At 39.0% G+C, this 22,181-nt stretch overlaps 1 protein-coding gene across 2 annotated transcripts in view; it reads left to right on the top strand.

Moving 5' to 3' along the window:
* LOC311617800 (phosphatidylinositol 3-kinase regulatory subunit gamma) overlaps window positions 1-22,181 on the top strand; it is a 73,148-nt gene that overhangs the window by 38,325 nt on the left and 12,642 nt on the right. For both annotated transcript variants that reach the window (XM_084874636.1, XM_084874637.1), the window contains 6 exons: window positions 854-962; window positions 4,686-4,784; window positions 8,860-9,040; window positions 11,997-12,122; window positions 14,759-14,901; window positions 20,172-20,348. In XM_084874636.1, the coding sequence (XP_084730762.1) occupies window positions 854-962; window positions 4,686-4,784; window positions 8,860-9,040; window positions 11,997-12,122; window positions 14,759-14,901; window positions 20,172-20,348 (835 nt within the window). The remainder of the gene's footprint in view (window positions 1-853; window positions 963-4,685; window positions 4,785-8,859; window positions 9,041-11,996; window positions 12,123-14,758; window positions 14,902-20,171; window positions 20,349-22,181) is intronic.

The raw sequence follows: 22,181 nt of genomic DNA, 5'->3' as shown, positions 1-22,181 counted from the left end.
GGTAAAAAAGTTTTGTTGTCCTCTGCTGTTGCTTCCTCCTCTGATCTCTTTGCTGTTGTGTTCATTCCTTTAAAAATAGATTATATTACCATTTGAAGTGATTTATAGAGGGAGTGAAGAATCACATGTATTTAATCTACTATATTTTAGCTATTGTATTCTATTGTACTTGCATTTTTTTTTTTTTTTTTTTTTTTTTTTTTATCCCATCAGAGCTTTTCCAATAGAGACATCTTTGAGCTCATTGCTAACTCAGTTTGGCCAGCAGCATTGGCATCACCTGGAAGCTTGTTCTAAATCAGAATTCCAGGCCCAAGCCATACCTAGCAAACCATGCTCTGCATTTTATAGGATCCCTGAGTGATTTACAACCACAGTAATTTACTGTGCCTGCTATAGTGCTTGACACATATTAAGTGTCTTCTGTTGGACAATCAGAAATTTAGAAAAGTCCCTGTACTTAGAAATACTGTTTTGGGAGCAGTATGTTTAAGATTTAATATAAGCCCTGGCCAGGTTGGTTAAGCATTGTCTCATGCATCAAAAGGTTGCTGGTTCAAATCCCAGTTAGAGTGTGTGTGGGAGGCAACCGCTCAATGTTTCTCTCTCACATCTGATGTCTCTGTCTCTCTTATCTATCTTCCTCCCTCCCCCTTTACCCCACTCCCTCTTCCCTCTAAAATCAGTAAAAACATTTCAGAAAAAAAAAAAAAAGATTTAACCTAAAATAACACTATTTGACTTATAATTATTTGAATTTCAATGTACATTGGTTAATGAGGGTTCCTGACTGAGGAAATTAGAAAACAAATTATAATTTACTTCTACAAAATAATATTCATTTTTCTTCTAGCTCTTCCACCAAAGCCACCTAAGCCAATGACTTCAGCTGTTACAAATGGAATGAAGGACAATTCTGTTTCTCTTCAGGATGCAGAATGGTACTGGGGGGATATTTCAAGGTAACCAGAATGCTGCTATAGTTGAATGTAGTTTTTTAAAAAATCACTTTTTAGAATTAGTTGTTAAAATAAAATACTTTAATGTCCCATTAATTGTCATTTAAAGATGACCATTTAATGAGGAACCTTTGTAATAATATGAACAATAAAGATTGATTTAAAAAAACAACAACAAAAAAAACAAAAACAAAAAAACAAATGAACTGACCACATATTACTTAGGAAACTAGGAAAATTATATATTAAAAGTTTAAATAAATATATTTAGACAAACTTTCCACTCATGTTATAATGAAGAAAACGTGAATCAATTTCATTCTGTCTTAAATATCCTATTTGTCAGGATGACTTAATTTTACAAAAGGCTTTCAAAATCCTCTTAAAGTGCATGATTCACTGAACATGACTTAACCATTTATATAGTTATTGACTATTTGTGACAAATTCAAACAGATATTCCTCATAAAGCCTAAAAATGTACCCTGTCCTTTCTGGAGAGAAAAAGACCCTTCAAAACAAAGAATACTTTGTAGAAGCTCCTAAAAATAAGGTCTCAATACCCTAAGAAACATCTTTAATAATTCTTGACTCAGACAATGATTCAAACTATTATTTAGCAAACCAGTTTATAGCCAAAATATTCGTTATGGTTTTTACTATATGTATTATAGAACTTAGTGATTCAAATGATAAAATTTTAAAGAAACCTATGAACATTACATGTTCATTAATCACTATGATTCGTATCTAAAGGCAAGCCAATCTAAAAATGTTTCATTTTACAATGTTGCCAACTGAGTTAATTCAGTAAGATTTTCAAACCAGTTTCCTCAGGGATTCCATAAAGTTTTGATTTGAATTTCATTTTTAAAATATAGTCAGCTTTAAAAAAAAATATAATAAAAAATGTATGCAATCAAAATATAGTGGGCCAAATTTCATGTGGAGGTATTATTGATATGAGAAAATGCTAAGTAACTGATTTACTATCTGAAAAGGGATTTACTATCGGGGAAAGGGAGGGAGGAAGAGACTGAACATAAACTGTGCACCTATGGATGAGGACAATGGGGGATGGGGATGGGGCGGAAGGTGGGGTGGGAACCTCGTGGAGGGGGGAAGAAATGAGGAACCTTTGTAATAATATGAACAATAAAGATTGATTTTTTTAAAAAAAATAACAAAAACAAAACAAAACAAAACAAAACCAAAAAAAAAAAAAATATATAGTGGGCCAAATTTGAACACAACAAAGATCACTCAAGCATTAATTTGTGCCACTAGGTTTCTACATATCTCAGAATAAAGCTCCTGCCACCCCTGCTTAAAAATGTCATACACATTACATATACAGTAAGGTTAAAAATATTTTCTGACAAAAAATACAGAAATAAATTGAATCTTAAGGCTATTGTAAGACGGGCATTGACAAACATGCCCCTGATTTAAAATATCTGTGGTTCATTATAATTATCTTGACTATTTTTAGTAAATGTTCAAAAGTAAACGTGTAAATATGAACATACAACTCATCTTTAAAAAAGCACATAAACTTCTGAACCTGACATGCATAACAGGATGGCGACATGGAATCATGGAAGTATTTCAGAAGGAAGGTGAGGGTGGTGGGGAATAATTAACCAGGGAACTTACATGCACAGAAGCATAGCCCATGGACACAGACAATAGTGTGTTGAAGGGCTGGGAGGGGCAGGTGTGGGGTGGAAGGGGTCAATGGGAAAAAAAAGGGGGAGATATGTAATAGTTTCAACAATAAAGATAATTTTTTTTAAATTAAAAAAAAAAAAGATGACCATTTAAGAAATTGTGTGGGAATATTTCAAAAGTTTCTAAATGCTTTTCTTCATATACACACACACACACAACGACAAGAAAATCTTTAAATTATGGGTATGATTTTACTTTAATACTATATTGAGGATATATTTCTGAATAAGTAATACATACTCTTAGGTTGAAAGATACTTATAGGTACTTACTTTTCCTTGCCTTTTGTCTCTAAGGCAGTAGTAGTTCCACAATCTTTACATGTGTAAGAATCAATTGTCCCGGGCCTAGGAATCTGCATTTAACAGTCTCCCCAAGTGATTTTGATGCACTCTTCACATACCTTATTTGGGTAACAGGACTCTTGGACAAATTTCTCTTTGAGTAAAATGTGGTTTTGGAAAAATTTGAATCTAGAGAAGGAATACACACACACACACACACCATATATATATTTATTTATTTATTTATTTTATTTTTTTAATTTGAATATTGTATTTCCTTGTTTTTAAAAAACACTACACATTTCAGCCAATTCAGGTTTCAGGTTGTTGCTATATTTCTCAATATGATTGTCCTCCTCTTTTGTCTCTTCTTTCCCATTACCAAAATGGCACTCATTCCTTTTTTTCCTTACCCTTTTAACCATCTTTAAATGTACAATGCAGAGGAAAAAGTACATTTATATTGTTTTTCAACTGTCACTACCATCCATCTCTGGAACTATTTCATCTTCCTAAAGTGAAATTCTGTACACTAACTCCCCTTGCCTTCTATTCTCCCCATTCCCTTCCTGGCAATCACCATCCTACTTTTTGTTTCTGTGAGTTTGACTACTCTAGCTATCTCATATAAGTGGAATTATACAATATTTATTCCCCAAAGTTCATCCATGTCATAGCATGTGTCAGAATTTATTTCCTTTTTAAAACTGAACAATATTCCACTTAATATATTTACTTATTCATTTGGACATTTGGCTTTGATGAATATTTGGATTGTTTCCAGCTTTTGGCTCGTTGAGTAATGTTGCTATAAACATTGGTGTATAAATGGTTAAGTCCATGCTTTTATTTCTTTTAGGTATATACCCAGAAGTGGAATTTCTGGGTTATATGGTAATTTTGTGTTTAATATTTTTAGAAAGATAATATATATTTATATTAAAATTATCAGAAAAAAATTATTTATATATTTATATTAAAATTATCAGAAAAATTTATTTTAGCATTATACAATAAAGGTTTAAATATTTAAATTTATATTTTATTTATTTCTTTTTCTTTTTTTTCTTTTTTAAATCAATCTTTATTGTTCATATTATTACAAAGGTTCCTCATTTCTTCCCCCCTCCACCAGGTTCCCACTAAATTTATATTTTAAAACCCTGTGGTTCTATAATTCAAGGGTCTTTTAGACCCTGCCATTTCCTTTGAGTGTTGATCCAGTATTGTTCCTTAAAGTCCCAAACCAGCTCCGAAGAGAAATTTATTATCAGTATAAATTCATATTGGAGGATATTATATTGAAAAATTGTGAATTTAGTAACTCCCCCCCCCCCCCCCCCAATTGGACACAGCTGCCACTGTTGGTTAAATATAACCTTCTTTCTAAACAGCTGCTGGTTTTCCTGAAACTCCAAGTTCAGAGCTGCCCAAGGAATCCCTAAACTTTAGGGCCTAAAGGCTTAATGGAAACACTATCTCTTATAGATAGTTGAAATCTGGAAAAGTTTAAGAAGTAAATAGCCCTTTCTTAGATTGCATAACACCGAAAATCAAGACAGAATGAACATACCTAGAGAGAGGAACTAAATGACCTCTGAAAGGCCCTATGATTCTAGAACTTTAGACATTTCCCAACTAGCCTTAGTAATAATATGTGAAGAGCACAAATGAAACCTGTGTTTTTTCCATTTTTCCTATAATTCTTCAGGGAGGAGGTAAATGACAAATTACGGGATATGCCAGATGGTACCTTCTTGGTCAGAGATGCCTCAACAAAAATGCAGGGAGATTATACTTTGACTTTGCGGTGAGTATTTTTCAGCATTTTCATCAGCATTATTTATTTCTGGTATACAAAGATTTCTGTATTTTGTTTAAATCTTTATATACATTTTTCATATTTTAATTTAATATAGATACATAATTTTTGTTTGGCTAACTATCCTTTTTTATACATTAAACATTTAAATGTTTTACAAAAATGGCAATTTTTATTTTTTGTTAGCAATAAAGTGAAAAGGCTTTAATGTAAGGAAATAAGATGTATACTGTTGACCTTATGAGAAGAAGTGATGTCCACAGCTTAAGGTTGTTCATGATATGTTTGGAATCCACCCCTCTAATAACCCTTTTATTTTCCTTAATATAGACTTCAGCCTTAAAACTCAACTTTATTTAGGATGATGATGATATATAGATAAAGCAATTCTCAGTCTGTATCATGCCATCCTTTTGGGCACATTAGAATCTCATAAGTGGTGGTTGTATCTCTTTTATATTTACAAAAGTGGGACATATATTTTTTTAAAAATTAGGAAAATTGCTTTAGATATCTCCACATTTAATTTTAACCATTAAAATAGCCTAATTACAATAAAGTCTTGTGATTTTTAAAAAACAAAGAGCTATCTAAAAGAATAATAATAATAGCAACAATAACAATTTTCTTGTATTAAGCATTTTATATGTAACAACTTATTTCTCACAACAACCTTATAACACATAGGTATTAATATTTCCATGTTATAGATGAGGTAACTAAAACTTAAACTGGTTAAGAAAGTCGCCTTAAGCTGAGTCTGGTTTGGCTCAGTGGTACAGTGTCGGTCTGCCGACTGAAAGGTCCCGGGTTCGACCGGTCAAGGGCATGTACATTGGTTGCGGGCACATCCCCGGTAGGGGGTGTGCAAGAGGCAGCTAGTTGATGTTTCTCTCTCATCAATGTTTCTAGCTCTCTATCTCTCTCCCTTCCTCTCTGTAAAAAAATCAATAAAATATATTTAAAAAATAATAAAATAAAATTAAAGCATAAAAAAACAAAAAAGTCGCCTCAAGACACATACTAGTTGCTAGTAAGTGGCAGAGGATGGGTTCAAATCCAGATTAATCTGACTCTTTCCTGCTTTTCCATCCTAGTATTTTTAAGAAAAAGAATCCCATATTTTATGCTAGAAATTTGGAGTCACTATATTGCTTTCTGATAAAAATATTGAAAGAAATTAATGCATTAGGACTTCAGTAGTTGTTAAGGTATAATCAGTGTTCTCTGTTGATTCAACACAATTTTTTCTCATTCTAGTCAGGCTTCTGTCTTTCTGTCTTATCACTCCAGGGACTGCTAAACCAGTGGCCGCTTCTCTTTCTGACTTTGCCTGACCTCTTACCAGCATTAATCATAGATACTTCTTCCTAGAAACAGTTTATTATCTTGGCTGTTGTGATATCACATTCTTCTGATTTTCTTTCTAATGCTAGGCCACTCCTTTGCTCAATATCAAGATGTTATGTGTTCCTAGGTTGAGACTTGGGCCTCCTCTGTATTCATTTTCCCACAGCAATGCTTGTTCTGTCCCTTGACTTTAATATACAATTATACAGTGATGATTCCTAAACCTTATATCTAGCTTTGACTTTCAGAACTCCAGATGCATATATCCAGTTGCTTGCTTGATTTTGCCGCTATATAACTAGGGCAGTGTTCAGCAAACCGTGGCTGGTGAGCCACATGTGACTCTTCGGCCCCTTGAGTGTGGCTCTTCCACAAAATACCATGGCCTGGGCAAGTCTATTTTGAAGAAGTGGTGTTAGAAGAAGTTTAAGTTTAAAAAATTGGTCTCTCAAAAGAAATTTCAATCGTACTATTGATATTTGGCTCTGTTGACTAATGAGTTTGCCAACCACTGAACTAGGGGATATACTAATTTTAACATGGTCAGTGCAGAATTTATTATTTCAATTCCAACTCCCCTATCCAAACTGTTTCCCTTCAAGTCTTCACTCTTTTTAAGCAATATAACCACCATCTCTACAGTTACTCAAGACACAGTCTTTTCCCTTCTATTTCTCTCCCTGTCACATTTAAGGCATCCTATATATTAAGGAGGGAATATGCTAATTGGCCATCACTCCATCACAAAGATGGCTGCACCTACAGCTGAGGCCAAGTTCCCATAAGGAGCCTTAATGAGCAATCAGCAGGGACCTGAAGCTACCCCTTCTTCTGCCCCCATGGGGCTTGACAGGGGACCTCAGGCTGTGCCCCACTGCTTGGCGGGGTTTGACTGAGAACCTCAGGCCATGTCCCCTACATGGTGGGGCTTGACAGAGGACCTCAAGGCACACCCCTTGCCCTGGTCTGGGCTGGGGGACCTCAGGCCATGCTTCCCATCCTGGCGCCAGGCTAGGGGACCTGAGGCTCTGCCCCTTGCCCGGCAGGGCTTAACAAGGGTGGGACTGGCTGTCTGGATCTACCCAATGATGGGAGGCCACTTGGCTCTGGGTCTCACGTGATTTTGAGGAGCATGTGGTTAGTGGTGACTTAACTCTGAGTCCCGAGGTGAGCCCCAGACTCTGACAGGCGGAAGGATTTCATATACATTTTACTAATTTTCTTTCATCCCTGACACTTCTATTATAGAGAAAGGGAAAATAGCAATATTAAATTATTTCCTCTAATTCCCTCCCCCCTTTTTTTAAAAATATATTTTATTGATTTTTTACAGAGAGGAAGGAGAGGGTTAGAAACGTCAATGAGAGAGAAACATCGACCAGCTGCCTCCTGCACATCCCCCACTGGGGATGTGCCCGCAACCAATGTACATGCCCTTGACCAGAATCGAACCCGGGACCTTTCAGTCCGCAGACCAACACTCTATCCATTGAGCCAAACCGGTTTCGGCTTAATCCCCTTTTAATGTGCACAAATTTCGTGCATGGGGTCACTAGTCATTAAATAAATCCTGCCAACTCTACCTTCAAATCTATATTAGTAATTTCTTCACATTTCTCTACCATCTAATCTAAGCCACCCTCATCTTGTTTGATCTTTTGCAGCCACCTCCTAACAGGCTTCCCAGCATCTTACCATTTCTAACCTTCTCCACCCCATTTTCTGCATAGCAGCCAGAGTGATCATTTACAGCAATATTCTTCAAGACAGCATGTCTTTTCCCTCTTCTTTCATTGTCTTTAATCCATTTCAGTCAGGCTTCCATCCTTACCTTTCAACTAAAACCATTTTATCAAGATCACTTAGTTATCTCTACTTTGTCAAGCATCAGGTGATTATTTCCTCTATGTTGAAATCCTTTTTAAAACATTGTTTTTTGCTGAAACTGGTTTGGCTCAGTGGGTAGAGTGTGGGCCTGCAGACTGAAAGGTCCTGGGTTCGATTCCTGTCAAGGGCATGTACCTTGGTTGCGGGCACATCCCCAGTGGGGGGTGTGCAAGAGGCAGCTGATCGATGATTCTCTCTCATCGATGTTTCTAACTTTCTCCCTCTCGCTCTCTGTAAAAAAATCAATAAAATATATTTAAAAATAAAAAATAAAAAAACATTGATTTATTAAAAAAAATTAAAAAAAGTTTTCAAGATAATACACTCTTAGTTCTCCATTCACTTCATTAATTGCTTTCTCTTGGGTTTCCTTTGCTGGTTTTTCCTCATCCCCTGACCACTAAACATGAGTGTACTCTTGGGTCCAAACCTTGAACCTCTTCTGTTGTTCAGCTGTGCTTATCTAAAATTCAGGAGAAGGTCTGAGCTAGAAGTTTAATTCATTCAGGAAAAAAAAAGATACATAAATTATTTCTCTTAAGTGATTATTTTTGTCAAATTTGTTGATACTGACTGCTGTTTAGGTATATTAACCTTTAGTTAGCAAGGTTATTTATAGATAAAAGAAAGAGTTTTAAAAATAATGTGATATTACATATACTTTTGCGCACATACTTTTATATGTTTTTTCACCTGTTCTAGCCTCAGCATAATAAAACTTGTTTATTATGTGACATCAAGCTTTCATATCTTCATATGAAAGTAATAGTACTTCAGTAGAATTTTTTTTTGGAAAAATCTACAGTTGTTATCTTGTTGTTTACAGGAAAGGAGGCAATAATAAGTTAATAAAGATCTATCACCGAGATGGGAAATATGGCTTTTCTGATCCTCTGACATTTAATTCTGTGGTGGAGCTCATTAACCACTATCATCATGAATCTCTTGCTCAATACAATCCCAAACTTGATGTGAAACTGATGTACCCAGTGTCCAAATACCAACAGGTATGATCACACAAGTTCTTTTTTTAAAAATTTAATTAATCTTTATTGTTCAAATTATTATAATTATTTATCTTTTTACCCCCCATAGCTCCCATCCACCTGGTTCCCACCCCACCCTCTGCCCTTACCTCTCCCCCACTGTCCTCATCCATAGGTGCACGATTTTAGTTCAGTCTCTTCCCACACCCTCCACATCCCTTTCCGCCCCTGAGAACTGTCAGTCCATTCCCTTTCTCTGCCCCTGATTCTATTATATTCCCCAGTTTATTCTGTTCATCAGATTTTTTATTCACTTGATTTTTAGATTTACTTGTTGATAGATATGTATCTGTTGTTCATAATTTTTATCTTTACCTTTTTCTTCTTTCTCTTCTTAAATAATACCTTTCAGCATTTCATGTAATACTGGTTTGGTGGTGAACTCCTTTAGCTTTTTCTTATCTGTGAAGCTCTTTATCTGACCTTCCATTCTGAATGATAGCTTTGCTGGGTAGAGTAATCTTGGTTGTACATTCTTATGTTCATCACTTTGAATATTTCTTGCCACTCCATCTGGCCTGTATAGTTTCTGTTGAGAAATCAGCTGACAGTCATATGGGTTCTCCCTTGTAGGTAATTAACTGTTTTTTTCTTGTTGCTCTTAATATTCTATCTTTGTCTTTTGCTCTTGGTATTTTAATTATGTGTCTTAGTGTGGTCCTCTTTAGATTCCTTTTGTTTGGGGTTCTGTGTGCTTCCTGGCCTTGTAAGTCTATTTCTTTTACCAGGTTGGGTCATTATTTCTTCAAATAGGTTTTCAGTATCTTGCTCACTCTCTCTTCTTCTGGCACCCCCATAATTCTGATGTTGATGTTGGTACCCTTAAACTTGTCCCAAAGGCTCCTTACACTATCTTCAAATTTTTGGATTCTTTTTTCTTTTAGCTTTTTCTGGTTGAGTGTTTTTTTGCTTCTTTGTATTTCAAACCTTTGATTTGATTCTTGCGATCCTCTAGTCCGCTGTTAGGTCTCTGTATAATATTTTTTTATTTCAGTCAGTGTATATTTAATTTCTAGTTGGTCCTTTTTCATTTCCTCAAGGGTCTTGCTAAATTTATTGGCCTTTTCTAGAAAATTCTTGAAAAACCTTATAACCGTGGTTTTGAACTCCATATCCAGTCATTTGCTTTCCTCCATTTGTGATCTGTTTCTTTGTCTCCACATTTTCACTGCTTCCCTGAGTTGGTAGAGTAGCTTTGTGTGCTAGGTGTCCTCTAGGGCCCAGTGGCTCAGCTTCCCCAATTACCTGAGGTGGACACTCTTGGTGTACCCCTTTGTGGACTGTGTGCATAACTTTGTTGTAGTTAAGTCTTGATTATTGTTGATATCACTGGGAGGAATTGATCACCAGGCAAATTGGCTGTGAGGATCAGCTGTGTCTATGCTGGGAGGATTTTTGTGCTGGAGACACTCTTATGAGACAAGACTTGCAATTTGCAAAAGCCTCTGTGCTCAGCTTGGATGGGGCGGAGTCTCAGGGCGGAGCAGACAGCCTTGGCTTCCCATCAGCCCTACCCTATGAGGCCTCTGGGTCTTAGTGTCCCACCGTAATTGCTGCAAGCACCTCTGAGAGAAAGCTGCCCTTGAGTTTTGCCTGCTGCCAGACTATCCAGTTCCTTTCTGAATGAGTCTGGGTTCCCAGAAACTTGCCCAGGACTGGAATTTAGCGCAGTCAGGAGCTTCCATCTCCCTCTCGCTTTAGAAAGCCAGCTGTGCACTGAACCGCTGTGCACTCAGCAGTCAGTCCTCTCTGTGCGTGCACCTCTGGACCTCTGCCTTCCGCAGATCCCCTGAGTCTCAGTGTGCTTTCTCTTTTCCTGACAGACCAGGTTCCCCCAAAATGAGTCTGGTTTCCTAGAGTCTTGCCCGGGACTAGAGTTCAGCACAGTTGGGAGCTTTCGTCTCCCCCCGCTTTAGAAAGCCAGCTGCGCACTCAGCCGCCTGTGCACTCAGCTGCCCTTCCTCTCTGTGCATGTGTCTCTGTACCTCAGCCTTTTGCAGCTTCTCCGAGTCTCAGTGTGCATTCCTCTTTCCTTCTAGTTGTAGAATTTCCACTCAGCCAGCTTTCCTGTGGTTCTGGATGGTGTCCATTTTGTCTTTTTTTTTTTTTTAATTTAATAAATCTTTATTGTTCAGATTATTACAATTGTTCCCCCTCTCCCCCATAGTTCCCCTCCACCTGGTCCCCACCCCACCCCCTGCCCTTACCTCCCCACCCCATATTTTGTCTTTTAGTTGTAGTTTTGATATAATTGTGTGCTGCAGCAGTTTAGGTGTTTACCTATGCCACCATATTGGTTTGCTATCAAGTTCTTGATAGCTATTCCTCAAGTAATTACTTAATAGGATTATTTGATTCTAACTTACCAGTTTAAAAAAAAGAAAGAAATCTAACTATTTAAAGTTTTCTACTGAAGATTTAAGAATTTTATAACTTATTTTGTGGCAACTATGAATAGCTTGTTGCATGTATTTATTAACTTTATATAAAATACTTTTGTTGCCTGGCGGGTGTACTCAGATGACTGAGCATCAACCTATTAATCAGGAGATCATGGTTCGATTCTGGTTAGGGTATCTGCCCAGGTTGCAGGCTCAATTCCCAGTAGGGGGCATTCGGGAAGCAACTGATAAATGATACTCTCTTATCATTAATGTTTGTATCTCTCTCCCTCTCCCTTCCTCTCTGAAATAAATAAAAATATATTTTAAAAATACTTTTGTTTATGTTTTCTGTTTATACTTTTTTCTTAATTTTTAAGTATTAACTATTTTGTTGTAATATAAAGGTTGATATTCGTGTTAACAAAGGATTTAGTGCTTTTGTATGCTTGATATTAAACCAGTGGTTTAAATAAATAAATATAGAAATTAATATCAGAATTGTCGACATTCTTTACTTTTGTTTATCTGCACAGGATCAGTTGGTAAAAGAAGATAACATTGATGCAGTCGGTAAAAAACTGCAGGAGTATCATTCTCAGTATCAGGAAAAAAGTAAAGAGTATGACAGACTATATGAAGAATATACCAGAACATCCCAGGTTAGTATATTTTTGTTATTTAGGCCAGTAAATATGCAACATCACAAATACATCAAATTTTCTTCAATTCATCTGACAATGTTTAGAGGTCTTAATATCTTAAGTAGCCTTTTTGGGACTTTGATTATATAAAATCCTCTCCCATTCATAAATCACTTTTTTATTGGTGAAGGATATATTTTATGTCAGTTAGTGTTAACTAGAATAAGTTTTGATGACTATAAGTGACAAAAATAAAATAACAAAGGCTTCAGATAGAAATTTAGTTTTCTTTTATGTATAGGCATTTCAGGGTTTTATGGCAACTCCACAGTAATTGGGGCCTAGGGTTCTTCGGTCTTGATGCCTTGCTATCTGTGGAAGTTGGCTTATTCTACAATAATATTAACCATAACAACCAGGAAGGAAAAATGTTAAACTTTAATCCCTTTCCTCTGCATTAAACAGAATATCTCCTAATATTACATGTACATGTCATGCCATCTGTGTGCGATGCTGCATTTCCCTCCACCCCAGTTCTTTAAGAACTAGCTCAAATGCTGTCTTCTCCATGAAGCATCTGTAAAACAATAAGTAATTAATTTATTCCACTTGATTTCCCTACCACGACATGAAACGGAACCTATTAGAGTTCATAAATCTATTTCACTTGTGTAGTTCAAATCCTGAAAGGTAGGCTCCATGTTTTATGAATCTCTTTATCACCAGATGGTACTTCCTATATAGTGGATTTTCAATAATCATTTGTTGAAATTAATCAGTGCTGGATAGATGAGGAATTATCTTGCAAGCACCAAACCTTTAAAATTATAAACATTCAGGATAGTAATCTTTCTAGACCTTTATACATACTTCTTGACTTTCTAAAGTAAATTGAATAAAGCCTAATCCTCTTTGAAGGTTTTAGGAAATCATGAGTTAGATGCTAAAGTCTACAAATACCCTCAGAGCTCATCAAAATATATAGGACTTCTTACTCTCAGGCTTTTGTTTTATGGAGTTTTCATTTTACATCTTATTCTGCATCTGATTTTTTAACTATTCTTTCCTTTTTCATTTTCTGCTTCTAATCAGATTAATTTACTGATGATTCTGTTTTAAAAACTACTTGCTTTAGCCGAAACTGGTTTGGCTCAGTGGATAGAGCGTCCGTCTGTGGACTGCAAGGTCCCAGGTTCGATTCCGGTCAAGGGCATGTACATTGGTTGCGGGCACTTCCCCAGTAGGTGTTGTGCATAAGGCAGCTGATCGATGTCTCTCTCATCGATGTTTCTAACTCTCTGTTCCTCTCCCTTCCTCTCTGTAAAAGATCAATAAAATATTTAAAAATAAATAAATAAATTAAAAATAAAAATAAAAACTACTTGCTTTAGAAACTAAAGCAAGAATAAATAGACTCTGGCCCTAGCTGGTTAGGCTCGTTGAATAGAGCAACGGCCTGCCGACTGAAAATTCCAGGATTTGATTTCAGTCAAGGGTACAATCAATGATCCTCTCTCATCGTTGATGTTTCTATCTCTCTTTCCTTCTCCCTTCCTCTCTCATTACACATATAACACACATATATACGTACTAGAGGCCCAGTGCATTCATGCACTGGAAGGGGGTCCCTCAGCCCGGCCTGCCCCCTCTCACAGTCCGGGAGCCCTAAGGGCGGGAGATGACCCATTAACCAGGGGAAGGCGATGCCCCATCACACCTCTACTGATGCCACTGCCGGCAGTGCAAGCCTCAGCCAGACCTGGTTACCTGAGCCTTGGGCAGCCCTGGGCAGCTAGGCAGCTGTGATCCGAGGCTTGTTGCATGTCTGCCACCATGGTAGGGCTGAGGGCACTGGGTGCCGCCATCTTGTGGCTGTGGGCACCGCCATATTTGAGGATGTGGCAGTCAATTAGCATATTGGCTTTGGGCGCTGCCATCTTTGTGATGGCGTGAGGATCAATCAGTATATTCCCTCGTTATTAGATAGGATATTTTAAAAATCTTTAAGAAAAGAATAAATAGACTATAGGGCTCCTCTGGGGAAAATTCTTTGCATGTTGGTGGCTGGACTTCTCTACTCTATCCATTCACCCCTTTAGCATCTTTTGGGGGTCAGCCCTATAATAGGTGCAAAGGCAGGACTTCATCCTTATCTTCAAGGGTTAATCCCTCTTAGCATCTTGAGTCTTTCTGTGGTTCTCAGCTACACATTTTCTTTTATTTTAGGGTTTAAATGATTCATTTTGCATATAAATAATAAGGGTAGAAGTTAAACAAAGGGTCTTATTTTAGCCAGGCAATTTTCAATCGTTGTCCCACTAGGATTTTTAAAACATGCAATACCTGACTATTTAGTAATGGGCACTGACCTCTTTTCCCTTAGTTTGTCAAATAAAAAATGACAACAGCCAACATAACAAGAGCCTTCAGATGTGAATGAGTCAAAATTGTATCTGTTTTTTGGTCAGATTGGCAAAAAATACATTTTTTTGGTGTGCTGCATAATTTAGTAGTCAGTTTATGTGTGCCATGAGATGAAAAACGTAGAAAATTGCTGGTTTAGCTTTCTGAATTCAGTCTTACATGGAACAGTAAAAAAGTTGCCAAAAAATAAAGATAATAAAGTGTATAGCTTTTCTTTTTCTCTCCTATAGGAAATACAGATGAAGCGGACGGCAATTGAAGCTTTTAATGAAACCATTAAAATTTTTGAAGAGCAATGTCACACACAAGAACAGTATCGCAAAGAATATATTGAGCGATTTCGCAGAGAGGGAAATGAAAAGGAAATTGAACGGTAATTCTACCTAATTACCTTAAAGTACATCAGTGAGACAAGATGTCTTTTCTTCCCCAATAATCTTTGTTGTGTTTGCTTTTACCCCTCAAACTTCACAGTCCTTTCGTACTTGCTGTTCCCACCAGTGGCATCAAACTGAACCTCCTCTCTTCTGCATTCTTTTTCCTCCTCCTAAATATTAGCTCTTGATCATCCTTTAGGACTCAGCTTAGATGTGATTTTTTTCTAGAAAATTTTCCCTGATTCCCTAGACTGGTTTGGGGGCTTTTTGTCCCTATTCTTATAGTATCTGCTTCTGATCCTTACTGTAACATTTACTGAATGTCCCACTTACTAAATTGTGAGCTTGTTGAAAGTAGGGATATTGGCTTATTTTCCTGATAGTTACAGCACCTATTATGGTATGGAGAATATTTGTTGAACTGAACTATTTATTGAACTGAAAATCAATAGCAGCAGTCTGAGAATAAATTGGAGTGGAACAAGACCGTGGGTAGGAAGAGCAGTTGGCTGACTGTTGCAGGTGGCTGTAGTCTTAGGTCATCAGGTTAAAAGATGGTGAGGGCCTGAACCAGAGCAATGGCAGGAAAGGAGGTGGAGTTAAAGGAAATGCTGAGGACTTGAAGCCTGACCAGGAATGATATGTGTGGGATAAGTCAAAGTTTACGCCTACTGACTGAGGCAGTGGTTGGCAGACTCATTAGTCAACAGAGCCAAATACCAACAGTACACCAATGAAATTTCTTTTGAGAGCCAAATTAAAAAATATATATATATTTTATTGATTTTTTACAGAGAAGAAGGGAGAGGGATAGAGAGTTAGAAACGTCGATGAGAGAGAATCATTGACCATTGCCTCCTGCACACCCCCCACTGGTGATTGTGCCCGCAACCTATGTAATGCCTTTGACTGAAATTGAACCTGGGACCTTTCAGTCCGCAGACTGATGCTTTATCCACTGAGCCAAACCAGTTTTGGTGAGAGCCAAATTTTTAAACTTTTTCTAATGCCACTTCTTCAAAAAAGACTCGCCCAGGCCATGGTATTTTGTGGAAGAGCCACACTAAAGGGGCCAAAGAGCTGCATGTGGCTTGCGAGCCTCAGTTTGTGGACCACTGGACTAAGAGATGGTGTTATTAACTAAATAGAGAGTATGAGGAGAGTTTGGGGTTAGAACCAAAGAGTTTGAGGTTCCTTTGAAAACCCAATGGAGTTGTCTGAAAGGTTGTTAGATTTGGAACTCCAGGTACAGGAAGGATTTGGGAGGCATAATTGTGTAGGTTGCAGTAGATGGTAAGAATGTGATTACACAGAAAGAATGAGCAGCATGATAACTATTGGATTTGGCAACCAAAGGATATTGTAAGCCTTTATTAAAGCAAATTTAGTGGAATATTGGAAGACTGAGCCAGAAAACAGTGGGTTGAGGAATGAAGAAGTGGATAATAAATAAAAATGAATCCTATTCATTGAGTATCGCTATGAACTCTCCAAACCATTGCAGGTGCTGTAACTATCAGGAAAATAAGCCAAGAGAAAAGCAAAATTATTTCTCATGTTAGCACCAAAGTGTTAGTGAACTTCTTTGTGCAAAAGACTAGGACTAAGTGGTATGAGGCAGTGTAGCCTAATGTTAAAACCATGGGCTTGGCTTGTGTGTTGAATTATTTACTAGCTGTGTGATTTTAGGTGAGTTACTTAATTCTTAGGGTCTGTTTCCTCCTCCATAAACTGTGGGTAATATCTTATTGAAATGCCATGAAAATTAAGTCACACACACACACACACACACACACACACATTAATGATGCAGAAAGGCATGTTTGTGTATCTGAATATATCTTGGCATTTGCAGTCAATAGAAGTCCTAGCTAATAAAAGAGTAATATGCAAATTAACCATCACTTTGCTATATCCACAACCCATGCCCACAAGCCATGCCCACCAGCCAATCAGGAGCAAATATGCAAATAATCCCAACCAAGATAGCTATGGCCACAGAGAGCAGGAGGAAGGCTTGGGTTTCCCTGGCAATCGAGGAAGCTAAGCTTTCTGCCTGCTCTTGCGGGCCTAGGCCTCCACTCAAGGCTACAAAGTTCCAATGATAGAAGATCATAAATCCAAACAGAAATGGCGGCAGTCACGGAGCTGGAAAGAGCAAGAGTCTAGGGTTGCCCCCCCGCAATGGAGGAAACCAAGTTTTCCCCTGCACACCCTGGCCAGGCCAGACCTTCGCTCCAGGCTACAAAGTTTCAATTGTAGAAGATAAATAAATCCCAGATATCAGGGCCTCCACTTGGGTTGCTAGGGCGCATGGCTGGCCTGCAAACCACCACAAGTCCCTCACCCAGGCCATCCCATGCCCCAAGGGAACCCCAACCCTGATCTGGGACATCCTTCAGGGCAAACCAGCCAGCCCCCACCCATGCACCAGGCCTCTATCCTAATAAAAGAATAATAAGCAGATTCACCATAACTCCAACACAAGATGGCTGCCACGAGGTGGTCAAAGATCCTGCCCCCATGTGGACACAAGATGGCCACCACAAGATGGCCAGCAGGAGAGAGCAGTTGGGAGGGACCAGGCCTACAAGTGAGGGCAGTTGTGGGCAATTAGTACAGCAGGGGAGGGCAGTTGGGGGTGACATATCTGAAGTGGAGGTCAGTTAGGGCAAACAGGCTGGCAGGGGAGCAATTAGGCATTAATCAGGATGGCGGAGTGGCTAGGGGGTGATCAGGTTGGCAGGCAGAAATAGTTAGGGGCAATCAGGAAGGCAGGCCAGTGGGCAGTTGGGAGCCAACAGTCCTGAATTGTGAGAGGGATACCAGATTGGAGAGGGTGCCGGCTGGCTGAGGGACCCCCCACTCTGTGCATGAATTTCTTGTATTGGGCCTCTAGTCTTACCTAATAAAAGGGAAACATGCAAATTAATCATCAATCCACTACACCCACAGCCAATCAGAGTGAGTATGCAAATTAGCCCAACAAAGATGGAGGTTAATTTGCATATGCAAGTGCAGAGTGGTATGAAGCCTGCTATGAGTGGAAGGGGGCAGCGGAGGGAGCTACTGGGGTGGTGTTCCAGACAAAAGCGAGGACTGCCAGCTCTGGGCATCCGGGAGCAGGGACGTGCCGGCTCCCAGGTGGCTGAGGAGTGGGGGCTTGCTGGCTTCCAGGCGGCTGGGGTGGGGAGTGGGGACTTGCAGGCTCCTAGGTCGCTGGGAGTGAAGCCAGGGGCCTCTTCTTGCACAAATATTGTGTATTGGGCCTTTAGTTATTAATAATGAAGAAATAGAAAAGATTTTTTTTAGTTTAGTGCAATGGGAGGTGAAGTAACACAATGACATTTTAACTATACTAATAAAAGGGAAATATGCAAATTGGTCATGACACCCTCACAGTAACAACCAAATAGCAGGCTGGGTGGGGTGACAAGGCTAGCAGGAGGGTTAGCGAGGGATGACCAAACGACTGACCAGCAGGTTGCGTGGGGCCACCAGGCTGGCAGGGTGGTTAGCGAGGCACTACCAAACGTCTGACTAGCAGGTTGCGTGGGGCTACCAGGTCAGCAGGGGGGTTAGCGAGGGACGACCAAACGACTGACCAGCAGGCTGTGTGGGGCCACCAGGCCGACGGGGCGGGGCAGTGAGGGGCGACCAGGCCAGCAGAGGGGGGCAGTGAGGGGTGACCAGGTTAGCAGAGGGGGACAGTGAGGAGCAACCAGGCTGGCAGAGGGATAGTTGGAGACGACCAGGCCAGTAGGGGGGGCAGTGAGAGGCAACCAGGCCAGCAGGGGAAGGCAGTTGGGGGCGACCAGGCTGGCGGGGGGGTCACTAAGGGGCGACCAGGCTGGCAGACAGAGGCAGTTATGGGTAATTAGGCTGGCAGGGCTGAGGGGTCCAGTTCAGAGCCAGTGGTCTCGGATTGTGAGAGGGATGTCTGACTGCCGGTTTTGGCCTGATCCCTGGGATTGGCTTGAAACCGGCAGTCAGACATTCCCCAAGGGATCCCGGATTGGAGAGGGTGCAGGCTGAGCTGAGGGGCCCCCCACCCCCAGTGCATGAATTTCATGCACCGGGCCTCTAGTAGTAATATAAAACCATGTATTGAATGACAAGTGAGTAGTGTGGACAATTGTGCCTTAAAAGGATTCAGAGCACAGCAAAACTTAGTGTGCTGAAAAGCTTATAGCCACCACCTACTGAATACTTATGAAGATGTGCTAGGCATTGTTAAGTCCTTTTACATGTATTATCACATTTAATTTACACAGTAACCCAGTGAAGTAGGTACTATTTAAGTACCCATTTTAAACAGAAGAGGAAATAAAGGCTCAGGAAATTTAAATAACTTGCCATAGCTACACAGTAAGTGATAGGCCAGAGCCTCATACTTAGGGCAGGCTGACTGCAAAGCCATTGCTCTTAACTGCTATATTGTGTTATCTCTTTATATCATCCAGATAGCTACCAGTATTTGTTCAATCATGGCTCAGTGCAAAACCCAAGCAAGGGCATGGATCCTCTCTCATACTCTGTCTTCTGTGTTTGTTTTTTTGTTTGTTTTGTTTTTTTCTTAGAGGAGGGGAAAGGGTGAGAGAGAGAGAGAAACATTGATGAGAGAAAACATTGATTGATTGGCTGCCTCCTGCAAGCCCCTCACTGTGGATGGAGCCCACAACCCAGGCATGTGCTCTGACTGGGAATCGAACTGGCAACTTCTTGGTACATGGATATATGTTTGATTACTGAGCCACACAGACTGAGCCATACTCTGTCTTTTGGTTCTATTTTTCTCTGTGTTGGCTTCATCCTCAGGCAGTCTTTCCCTATGAGGTGGCAGTGTAGCAGCTGGGAGTCCTTAGAATCAAATACACTTTCATAATTTAGCAGTCCTAATGGAAAGAGAATCTCTATTTACAATAGTAGCAAAAGTCCTGGAATTAACTCTCATTGAGTCAGTTTGGGTATTACTCCTATTCCTGAGCCAGTCACTAGCCTGAGGGTGTGGATAAAGTGGAATGGAGTTCTTTTATTGGACATGCTGAGTTGTGTGGATATTTACCCATGAATCTAAGATGAGGGCAAGGGAACCCATACTGCAGGGACAATCAAGTGCTATTACTATATAGAAGAGTGGGAATAGATATGGACCAGGAAAAAACAGCAGATGTCAACCACACTTAAGATATTAGGCTCTGCTCACAATATAGAATGCTTCTGCTTGGTTCCTATTTTAGCCTTAATATATCAAATGTTTTCACAGAATTATGATGAATTATGACAAATTGAAATCCCGTCTGGGTGAGATTCATGATAGCAAAATGCGTCTAGAGCAAGATTTGAAGAAACAAGCTTTGGACAACCGGGAAATAGATAAAAAAATGAATAGTATCAAACCTGACCTGATCCAGCTGCGCAAGATCCGAGATCAACATCTTGTGTGAGTAGTGTGGGAGGGGTGGAGGGCAGGAGGTACCTCTAGCACCAGATTTCTGCTGGCACTAGAAATGTTAGATTTAGAAGAACAGATTTGTAATTGAGAAATGGCCACTAAGAATGTAGGCAAGTATTCCTATTAGTAGTAAGGCTATCAGAGTTTGACCTACAGTCAATGTGTGGGAGCAGCATAGGACTCCCAATATGTACAAAGGCCTTGGAAATCTCAGAGGGTGGCTATTGCATGAGCAAAATGATGTAGCTTAAAATATACAGAGTGATGTTTGCCTAAAACACAAAAACCAGAATCTGGTTACATATTAGAACCACAGAAATGGAAATTGTTTTTAATGGGCACAGGCAAGGACACTAATAGTGTGGGCCTATAGGTAAGTATACAGAACAATCTTTTAAAGGTTTTTATGTCTAAATGAAATTCTGTATTTAAGTAATAGAAATGTGTGGATAGCAAGCATGAAAGATAGTTTGATCTAAAGAGTGAAACCTAATTTTTTAATATTATGAAAAATGATACAATTTAGTTAGATATAGGGATATTATCCAAGTACAGATTAAAAGATATATTATCAGAACAAATTGTGTGGATTTGATTTTTAGGACAAATGACTATGCCAAAGAGAAAAGCTGTGAGGAAGGAGAATATATTTAGTTTTAGGAAATGAATGGACTGTTATGAAATATGTTTCATTCATGTAAAACAACTCAATTCAAACTCCTGGCAGATGACATCTGTGTTTGCCACACGTATCAGGCTTTCTTTGTGTGAGAAAGGGAGAAGGGGTATGATACAAGCTTAGAAGTTGGAACAGTGCTGTTTGGTTTCAGTAGAGGAAAATTTTTATTTATTTCTTTTAAAATCTTTACTTTTCTTCTTAAAATCTTTATTGTTGAAAGTATTACATATGTCTCCCTTTTCCCCCATTGACCCCTTCTAGCCCCGCCCCCACCCCAGGTCTTCACCACCCTATTGTCTGTGTCCATGGGTTATGCATATATGTATACAAGTTTTTTGGTTGATGTCTTCCCATCTATCCGTCCAACCCTGCCTTCCCTCTGAGATGTGACAGACTGTTTCATACTTCTATGTATCTGGATTTAGTAGAGAAAAATTTAAGGTGATTGTTTTAGGGGAAAACAATTGCAACTATACTATGCCAAGTAGTTTTAAATACTCCTCTCTAGAGATTATTTCAGTTTGCTATTGTGACCTCCCCAAAAGTCAAGCACATATACAGAAGAGCTTTGGAAACAAGGCAAGAATTTGCCCTTATCTAAAATCAGGGTGTGCCTGCTCTTGGAATACTTACATGGTTCTCACATAATGAAGCTGAAAATATGCTTAGAAAGTTGTTGCCATGAACCAAAGGAATGAGTGGAAGCTCTTCTTTAGCCTGGAAAGCAATAAAATACTAAGAAATACACCATCCAAATGGGCATGAATAAGTAAGGCAAACTAGACCTTAAAAGTTCCTTTAATGGGATAATATAAAAGAGAGCATAGATAGCATCATGGATGATAAGCCATGACCTGCCAGTAAAGATAGTTAGGATGTTTAGGGAGACACAGACAACCCTTACCTCTCTCGGAAGGATTATTTCAGGTAGGGTAGTCCAGTGTTCCACAGTCCATACTTTGATGTTTCTAAAAAGACAATACTAGGTGTGGTGGACTGAATGTATTCCAGTACTGAAATTGTCTAGTCGGTGCTGAAGAGGAGACTGGTTGTAAAATGTTCGCTGCATGATATTGAGTATGATCTTTCTTTGGTCCTGTTTTGAAGTTGGAATAAATTGGAATTCTACAGTACCCATCTAG

The sequence above is a fragment of the Pipistrellus hanaki genome (genome assembly GCF_964339955.1).
Source record: "Pipistrellus hanaki genome assembly, chromosome: 2".
Taxonomy (NCBI): domain Eukaryota; kingdom Metazoa; phylum Chordata; class Mammalia; order Chiroptera; family Vespertilionidae; genus Pipistrellus; species Pipistrellus hanaki.
This window is presented reverse-complemented; position numbering and strand designations above follow the sequence as displayed.